At 37.2% G+C, this 9636-nt stretch overlaps 1 protein-coding gene and 1 long non-coding RNA gene across 3 annotated transcripts in view; one reads left to right on the top strand and one right to left on the bottom strand.

Annotated features, from left to right (window-relative positions):
• LOC130594096 (uncharacterized) overlaps positions 1-4687 on the top strand; it is a 37869-nt gene extending 33182 nt beyond the window's left edge. For both annotated transcript variants that reach the window (XR_008970975.1, XR_008970974.1), the window contains 2 exons: positions 3896-4076; positions 4486-4687. This is a non-coding gene — a long non-coding RNA (uncharacterized LOC130594096). The remainder of the gene's footprint in view (positions 1-3895; positions 4077-4485) is intronic.
• On the bottom strand, positions 50-7168 carry LOC130594090 (interstitial collagenase-like). The gene is made up of 10 exons (XM_057399783.1): positions 6322-7168; positions 5106-5350; positions 4681-4829; positions 4466-4591; positions 3891-4052; positions 3407-3524; positions 2603-2736; positions 1577-1736; positions 577-677; positions 50-361 (listed from the first exon to the last, which is right to left on the bottom strand). Exons 1-10 carry the CDS (start codon positions 6424-6426, stop codon positions 261-263), a joined length of 1401 nt encoding a protein of 466 aa, XP_057255766.1. The 5' UTR covers positions 6427-7168; the 3' UTR covers positions 50-260.
• Positions 7169-9636: the final 2468 nt, after the last annotated feature.

The following is a 9636-nucleotide window of genomic DNA, read 5'->3' as shown; positions in this document are numbered from 1 at the left end:
GACTTGGCTCTTAAGTATTAATAAAAATACTATGCAAATAAGACATAAATGACACAATGATATGAAAACCATAATTTATTAGGAAACTTAAATATAGCAGGTAAAATTGTGATACATTATATAAATATCTTTGGTATACAATAAATAAGGCTATGCTCCCAAACAGTTTGGGCAGAAATTCATCCTGAGCTGATTGTCCTGAAACGCTGAAAAATTTAGCAAATGAAAACATACACTGTGCATATGGAAAAACATTACAATTAACAATTAAACCAGCTGATGCTCTTCATTTGTCCAACAATCCGTTTGGAACGAGGATCAAACTGAAACTGAGTTGTTCCAAGGAAGAAGTAGACATAGCCTAGAAATAATGTTTAATACAGTTATATTTCATAGGTGACTTCTTTTTAATATTTTGGAAAAAAAATCAAACCCAAGATGAGCAGCCCATGTATGCTTGTTATTTTTAATTTCCTTCTCATTAAGACTAATAACAGGTTTTTTGAAAACAAATGATCCTACCTACAGAGGCTCAAATATTCAAGTAAACCTAGATTAAAGGTATGCTTTACTCACCACCTTTCTGGAAAACAGCATCAACTCTGCCAGTTATTCCAAAGTCGGAGACTATTTTCCTGGGATAACCATGATCCATGGATTTTTTGTTTTCATCATATCTTAACAGAGGAAACATCATTACAATTTGTGAGGAAGCAGACAGTATTTTGAAAGTCCAAAGCAAATTCATACACGTATGCAACTCTATGGTTACTAAGAAGTCTTATAAAGAATAGTTAATGCACCTTTTTGATTCTTCCTGTTATGTATTAAGGTTCTCACATTATGAGTATCCTGAGATTCGAAAAACCTGCCTTTGCTAAAAGAAGGGTCTCACAGACCTTGGGAATGCAGGCCAGGAACTCATTAATGCCTTTCTGGACTGACCAGAGCCTTGTGCATCACTTGCACATAAAATGAGTAATGGATATCCAGTTCAATATAAAAGCAAAACATATAACTTGGGAGTATAAGACAGTAGCACAGTCCTGAAACATACATGTATTAGTGTCAACCATATAGTTAAACAAAATCAATCTCTGAAATTTGTCACGGGCTACACTTGAATTATAAATATGACCAACTGTACAATTGGAGGACAATTATAATCACATAGAGAAATTAAATTCTAACACTTTTTACTACCAATCCATTTTGTTTGAAATGTGAATAAAACATGGACACCTTCACAACATTGCACTGAAAAGCAGCTCCACTGTTGTGGAGAAAAAAAAAAAAAAGGAATAATTTACCAGAAAAGTCACTCTGTAGTTGAGCATATGTTTCATTCCATTGCAAATAATTACACTCCTGGCACAAATATATAGGGAAAAATGTCCTTTGAAAAAGTTACATTTCATAGCAAATTGTTGCAATTTTTAAACTTTCAGAGAATCCTGTTTACATTTCTGGAATATTCCTGGTTTAAACATTACTACACTCGAATTTTATAGTAATACATCAGTTCTTAGGGACAAGTGAAAATATACCTTTTAGTATACGAACATTAAAATCTTACCTCCAGTATCTGTCAGCTATAAAGAAGTATGTTTTTCCTGTGGTTTCATCACTGTAAGCAGCATTAACTCGTTTGACAGTCTTCGGGAACCCCAAACGATAGATTGGTTTAGGATAGCCAGGTGCAATGTCATATCCCCTGAGAACCCAATATTTATCCTCTGAAAAATATAAGCACATTTCATTTGGTTTTGCTATTTATAGAGCATTTAATTGTGTATTAGATAAGGAGTTGGGTGTCTTAGACATCAGAATTATCCCTTTCAGTTTATTACTTTAGAAAATGGTTCTAATTCTTTCATTGGAACTACATCATGAAGGTAATGGAAATGTCTTTTAGCTTTATGAGTAAAACATTAGAATCGTAAGGTGTATGGATAGTATTTTTACCACTTTTTTTTTCCAAATGAATATAAAGTATTTGTCTAGGTAACAACCTGGGGAGGGCTGGAGGCTGATGAGCTAGTCCACTCATATTGGTCTGGGATACTGAGTTTACTAGATTCCTATAATATTATTTGATTTTAGAGCCATATAATATTTTGAAAACTAGACAATGTGCATTAAATTAAGCGATTAAGAAGGGCATATATCTAATAAAAATGCTTTGTAATTTTGGATACTCTAACATACTCAGAAATGGTAATATATTGTGTACTGTAATGTATCAGGTACTGTAATATGTGCATAATGAAGTTGAGACATTTAACACCTTGAAAGGAAAGGATTGACTGTTTTTTCAGTGAACATGCTTTTTTTTTTTTTTGGTCAAAGTATCACAAAATACTAATAAGCATATCAGTAACAGTACTGTACAAATGCCTGTATTTGCTAACTGGATTCACCACAATTTCTTCTGCATAAAGTGACATATTTTAGAGCTTAAGAGGAACTAGAAATGAAGAGAACTAGATTCTCTGTTTCACTGATCTTCCTTTAAAAACACCTTGAATTCTGCAACTGTATAGTTTGCAAAGGAGCAGGGAGTAACCGGTTAGAAAAAGTAGAGGATTTCAGATTTCATTACCTTTAAAAAGTAAAACTTCATCCCTCTCAACGTTTTCATAAGCAGCTTGAATTCCTGATGGTAACTTTGGCCAAAACAGTGAGATAAAATTGAGCTCTGTCGCTGTCCTTGTGGGATGTTTGCGCAGCATATATCTGATTTAAACAAAATTTATGCAATTTATCCAATCATAAGTGCAAAATAATTATTAGAGCTCCTGGAGTATAACAGAGGGAGAAGGGTACCTAAGTGTGAAAAACCTCTCCACTGAATGTAAAGGAAATTTACAGTGACCACACTCTTAATTTTAGCACCTTAGTTAAAATCAGGCAAAATGAATATAAGCCCTTCTATTTCTCTGTAGGACAAGCAGACAAAGAGCTGGTTTCAGTAACCGCCTAACAGATGTCTTTCTATGTGACACAGCTTTCAGTTCTATCCCTGCTCTTGTACTGGGGAATAGTGGAAAGGTTAAAGTGTGGGACCCACAAACCCATTGCTAAGGGATATATGAATGTTCTTGCTTTGCTATGAGTTGAATTGCACTCAGAGACAAGTCTGTTGCAGCAGTGGCCACAGCAGCAGAAGAGCTGGAAAACAGCCTACAAGCCCTCATTTCCTTCACTGCTCTCATCAGCAAAGGCTCTTAGGATTAATGATTTGAGATCTCTTGCTTGTTTAAATACGTTTTCTAGCGACTCTTTCTACTCCATTCCCTTCTCTTTGCACTACATTCTAAAAAGACAGTTTTGCATCATGGATTACAGATTTTTTTAAAACTGCTGAATATTTTAATGTAATAATACATATGCTTGTTGTTGTTACCTGCCCTTGAAGAATATTATTTCTCCACGTAGGGTAGTAATAGCATCAAATGTCAAATTTGGGTCACAAGCTTGTGGAGTTATGGGTCCTGTCGGCTGCACAGCAGCATTTGACTGTCCTATAGGAAGAATATTTTATCTTTCAGTATGAAGAAATATAAAGACAGTGTTCAGAAGGTCTATGAGCACACTAAGAGCCCTCTTTACAGGCAATGAGAAGGTATATGGTTTTCAGCTAAAATCTGTCACTAAAAGCAGACCTTTAACGTTGATAAAACCTGTTGTGTTCATCCTTTCCAAAATAAGTTTTTTGCAGGACTGGACTTCAGCTGAAGTTATCTCCCAGGAATTTTCTCTTTCGTCATTCATAGTTCAGCAACAATTAAACTTCACATTTGGTGGAATAAGAAAATTTTAAATATATTCCTATTAGTGTTTACCAGCCTCCCAGTTAGAGATATTAAATAGAAATATTTTTTTCGTACCATAGATGGCTTGAATGCCATCAATGTCATCCTGAGGAAGAAGGAATTCATTAGGATCCGTGTAGGAGTAAGTTGGATACATCAGTGCTCCAGGATCATTTGAATGAGATAGACCGAGTGAATGGCCAAGCTCATGGGCAATAACAATGAATAAATTGTATCCTGTAGGAAATCATATGAAACAAGGTAAATCTATTTCAGTGTTCACCACAGTTGATTAAGCGGGAAACATCTATGCATCCTCCCAAAATACAGTTGATTAAGCGGGAAACATCTATGCATCCTCCCAAAATACAGTTGATTAAGCGGGAAACATCTATGCATCCTCCCAAAATACATTCCATGTATAAGGGAGGCTGTAAGTAATGCTATCAACATCACAACTCAAAAATATTGTAGCAGAACATCTATATGAATACTTAAAAAATGTCTGGCCAAAAAAATCCAAGGACAATTTCTGCTTTCTGCTAGTTTTGCTCACTTTCTGCTTGTAATCAGACTCACGAACTAAGCATCACGTGAGTTAAGAGTTTACGAGGTGAAACTGTAAACTGATCCAGTTACAAAGTCCTTACCTCTTCCATCTTTTGTCCAGGCTTCCTCCTCATCAAGATGCACATCTCCACCAATACCTTCACCAGGCTGGAAAGCATGAGCCAGCTGCCCATTGGGGCCATCAAAAGGAGAGTTGTCACGGTGATCTAAAATGAAGAGAAAAAAATCCCTCAGAATCCTAAATTACTTCTATGACTGCAGACGTCAACTTAATGCATAAAGATACCAATATTACCTCTATAAGCAAAAGAGATCATTATATCTGCTTCTTTGTCCTCAACCTTCCGGAATGTCAGTGGTGTCACATTGCTCCAGACACTGAGAGCTTTTTTGATTGCTTCATCTACATCAGCTCGTCTCATCTTTGGAGTGTAATTCAAAATCCTTCAAGGCAAACCCGACATACTATATATTGCTAGGAATACAACATTTTAGCTGAAAAAATAATAACTTATGTAAAAATTGAAAATCGTAGATATATCTTTCATGAATGAAAATTAATAACGGCTTCATTTTAGATGCTGCCTTCTAGAGTGTCTGTCTTCCAGAAATCAGTTAATCACTCTAGATGTCCAAATATGGCATGATGTGTTTACTTGGGAGCTCCCAAAGTTGGAATGCTAGACTTACACCTTTTTGAACCAGAAAAAGAAAGGTTACCTGTATGTCAGATTATTTCTTTTCCATTTGGGATTCCCTGCTGTGAACACGTATTGCCCTATATCAGGTATACCACATCTAGGTTTTTTCATAATCTCTAAAGTGTCAAGATCAGGTTTCCCAGTCACTTGCAGTCCAAAGAATGCCTGCATTTCCTTGAGCTTTGCAACAAGGGGATTTTCACCCTTGTTTTTTAAATGAGGCTGGTGATCCCTTTGAAGATCGTAGAAATTCCGTAGATAATTCTGAATGAAAGATTAAAAATGATCATTGTGGCATATCAGTACTGTCTTCAGTCACACTTAAAATTGATCTTGAACTATTCCCATATAAACATGTCCTGTGTTTACCAGGAGCAAGAATAGCACTTTTTTTCCCAGGAATTTGTGTGAAGAGTCAGACACAACCTACAGCTGTCATACAGTTTTCTGAATTTCTTGTTTCACTTATAGGAAAAAATGTATTTAAAATCCAATATTTACTATTAATAATTAATTCCATATTTTTTTACGTTGCCTAGTTACTCTAACAACAAAACTTATGAGGAAACTTATAGCTGGTCTCACTCAAGGAAACAGAGATTGGCAGTGAGACTCCACACAGCCAGGACTCCCAACAAAGCAAGTGACTACTACCTAACAGTCAGCATTTGGAAATCATGCCATTTATTTTTTGCTACTAAATATGATATCAGGAACTCAGGTCTTCCTACTAAATTTCAACGTTTTTGTCTCCAGTAAATAGTGTTGTGTCTACGTAAGGTTTTCTCACAAATGTCCTTTTTTATAAACTATTCCATAGAAGATCTACTCAGCAAAAGGTTGAAATACATCCCTGCTTCAAGCAGCTTTCCCCCCTTATGTTACTGAGACTAATCATGTCACAAGTTTCAAAGCACATTCTGAAACGTGAATTGCTGCTGAGTTTGACTATTTCTGCACAGCCACATACCCTTGCTGCTAGAGTTCATTCTTTGGTAGTTTTATTATTACTTTACTGACAGCATCAAAAATGAAGTAGTTCAATATACAGATTACTTCTGTGTAAATAAGTTCCACATAATTTTCATGTGTTTTCTAGACTGACAGGAAAAGCTTTGTCTCTGCAAAATGGCAGATTTTTACTTTCAAGCCATATTCTGCGACAAGAATTGCAATTGTAGTTGTCTCTCAGACTACCTTATGTTTAACTTAGAAATGCACTAAAAGATACTTACCTCCACAAGCTGTAGGGTTTTACCTTCATCTTCTGCTTCTGGAGCCACAGGAAAAGCAGCAGAGACAGCCAAATATAGCAACAGGAGAAGAGAAAGGGTCTTCATCCTCGACTAAGGTTTTCTGCCACAGTTTCAGTCTTAAGCTATTGAACACACTTCTCAGCTCTGTTTATATAGCTAATTTGTAGATCAGTGACAGTCTGACTCATGTTGCATAATATCCTCTGATTAGCAAAAATGATGCATGATAGTTTCATCATCAGGTAGTGACTCAATATGTTTAACTAATGTTATTGTCCTTATTTTGCCTGAACCTTCTGTTTCAGGCAATTTTGTAGTTTGTTTATTAAATAAAGAAATGCTTTTCAGGTAAAACATGGTGCTACATTTCACAGGGTTTTTTTATTCATTAATTTAGACTATTAATAGCACAAAGTCTTGACAAACTAGCAAAATGATAGGAAATAACACATAACAGTAAAATTACATATTATATTATAATTAATAACTTTATGCTATAGACATGATACTTTGTTTTACTATTTAACAAAATATAGCATATCATGTCATAATATGTAATAATAAAATGTAAAAGTTAGTACAGAAAGCTGATCTTATCTAGGAATAATCAGTATCATAACTCCAGGAGGGGTGTCATCAGCTAACTTATAGTTGTATCTAAAACAATCTTACAATGCTAGAAAAACTGAGTATGAAAGTTATTCAACATTTTTTTACTGATGCTAGCAAAACTCAGTGATTTTCCTGCAATGCATAAACTGGGTTCCCATTTGCATGGTAAGTAAAATAATGGTTTTAATCTTGTCAGAATGGATAGCGTCTCAGCTGCAATAGGGTGTTGGGATCCAGTCAGAGGATGAGCTGTGGCTGGATGGACTCCAGGAATTTCTGTGAGTCTGGAGTAGGAAGACTAAAGTAGACTGTTCACTGAAAGAAGAGTGAGTGGAACCATGACAAATGCTGTTACATATATGAAAGGTTTTTCCTAAAGGGAAGCAGTCTCCAAGACTTTAGAATGATCTTAAACAACAGTGATTAAGGTTAGACATGAGGCTTGGGATTCAGCTGCCTGAGCATTAGTGCTATTTGAGATGCCGAAGAGAATCCTACCTGACCTCCAGCTGCCCTGGAAGAATGCATAGCTCCTGTGTCATGGCAGCCAGTCCCAGGTGGGTGTCTCAAGTATAGGCAAATGAGTAATGAGCTGGAATGAGTTTTAAGTGTTTCATCATGTAGATAAGTTATTTAGGTCTCTAAGCTCCCATTTTGGACAATGGATTCTACAGAGTGATTCAACTGACCGTATGACTTGGACTTGAAGATGAGAAGAATTGCTCTTTATACTTCATTGACTGTATTGGATAGGCCTTTGCCAACGGTAAGAAGAGTTTATATACCCCAGACACATATGGAAACCTGCCGTGCAGACCCCTAAATAGAGGAGAATGTTTTTTACTGGAAGGACAGTTAAGTACCAGAGGAGATGGTCTGAAATGGCTGCATATTTGCTGGTGCTGGAAGCTGTCAAGGACATTTTTCAGAATGGTTTTTTGGCATGGTTCTTGTTGGAGGTAAAGTCTCCTTGGAAATCTTAAAAGGGAAAACATAAATGTTAGGGAGAAATACAAATATGTACCACTATAATTTTTTTTCTGATATATGAGCAAGTTTTGCTCTGAAGGAGCTCAATACAGGATGAAGAGATAGAGTGTACCCTCAGAAGGCTTGTTGATACAAAAATATGAAGAGTCACTGATACATCAGAAGGCTGTGCTAACATTCAGGGAGACCTGGGCAGGCTGGAGAGGTGAATGGACAGGAACCTAATGAAGTTCAGCAAAGGCAAGTGTAGGGTACTGCACCTAGGGAGAAATAACCTTAAGCACCACTACAGGTTAGGGGTTGACCTGCTATAAAGCAGCTCTGAAGAGAAGCATTAGGAGGTGCTGGTGGATATCAAGCTAACCATGAGTGAGCAAAACGTGCCCTTTGGCCAAGAAGGCCAATGGTACCTGAGCTACATTAGGCAAAGCATTGCCAGCAGGTCAAGGGAGGTAATCCTCCCTCTCTGCCCTGGTAGTGCCACATATGGAGTACTGTGTCCAGGTCTGGGCTTCCCTTTACAAAAGAAACCTGAAGCTCCTGGAACAAGTTCAGTGAAGGGATACTAGAATGATTAAGGGTATGGAGCATCTCTTATATGAGGAAGGGCTGAGGGAACTGTGTCTGTTCAGCCTAGAGATGAGAAGTCTCAGGGGGGATCTGATGAATGTATGTAAGTATCTGATGGGAGGGTGTCAAGATATATGAGGAGAGCATGCCAGGTGGTAGGACAAGAGGCAAAGGGAACAAACTGAAACACAGGAAGTTCCACATGAACATGAGGAAGAACTTTATTGTGAGAGCGACTGAGCATTGGAGTACTCAGTCCCTTCCGACTTCAACCCTTCTGTGATTCTGTGATTCATTGTTGATTATTCTTAATCCACCCGGACTTTTGGATATGAACAAAAAGAATCATGTGTTGAATACTTCTCCAAAGTCTCTGTTACAGCTCACATGATCCTGAGATTTGTGAACTGTTACCTTACTTCTCTAACTCTGTCTCTGAAGTAGTGTTATTTCCCTGTAAATATTTCTCCTTTGTGTGTTTCTATAGTCTGTTTTTTATAGATCCTGATTCAATGCCTGAATTTTCTTCTTCCTATTTTTTTTTCCTAAGGAGTAGTTAACTCCTTATTTCCTCTGTCCTTTTTTCTTTAATTTTCTGAAGGTGTCATAGGCATGTTTAAACACACAGGAAGAGAAGAGATGCAGATTAAACAAATGTGTCTGGTGGTCGAGATGGGAAAGACAGGAATTCATGTGTGGTGGCTTGCACAGAGAGGTTCTGCTGCTTTGCACAGTTCTGCAAGGGGTCTAGGGCCAAATTTTAATGTGACCAAGAGGATATTGAGTCAGGCAGAGCATGAGAGGGGACATCTGCTTGTTTTCCAGGAAACTTTAAATAAATTACTTTCCAAGGCACGAACAGAAAGTGGGAGCTGTTTATGCATTTGAAGAGTCATCAAGTGAAAAAACTTAAACAGAATCAGGAAGAGGAAGCAGAAGCAGTGGCTTCTCTCCTTCTTGGGAATTTCCACAGTGTTGGGCTGCAAAGTCACATCACATTTCACCATCTGCTTTGGCTTTCTACTGCGTGTTCTTCGGCACATCTCCCTTGAATGAGGGAAGAAGAGGTTTCATTCATCTGTTCTTCCCATGGTACAGCAGCTAGAACATTGCCATCATCTC

Source organism: Pezoporus wallicus, unplaced genomic scaffold, assembly GCF_028554395.1.
Source record: "Pezoporus wallicus isolate ANWC-B61680 ecotype Strahan unplaced genomic scaffold, APGP_CSIRO_Pwel_v1 scaffold_6446, whole genome shotgun sequence".
Lineage (NCBI taxonomy): Eukaryota > Metazoa > Chordata > Aves > Psittaciformes > Psittacidae > Pezoporus > Pezoporus wallicus.
Note: the sequence above shows the minus strand (reverse complement) of the source record. Positions and strands in the feature narration are given on the sequence as shown.

Bases quoted from the DNA above. Each gene is read 5' to 3' on its own strand.
- LOC130594090 (XM_057399783.1), bottom strand. From the start codon at position 6,426: ATGAAGACCCTTTCTCTTCTCCTGTTGCTATATTTGGCTGTCTCTGCT. The intron at 5,351-6,321 runs GTAAGTATCTTT...TCTTTCATTCAG, and splicing joins AAACCCTACAGCTTGTGGAG to AATTATCTACGGAATTTCTA. The intron at 4,830-5,105 runs GTAACCTTTCTT...TTTGCCTTGAAG, and splicing joins AGAAATAATCTGACATACAG to GATTTTGAATTACACTCCAA.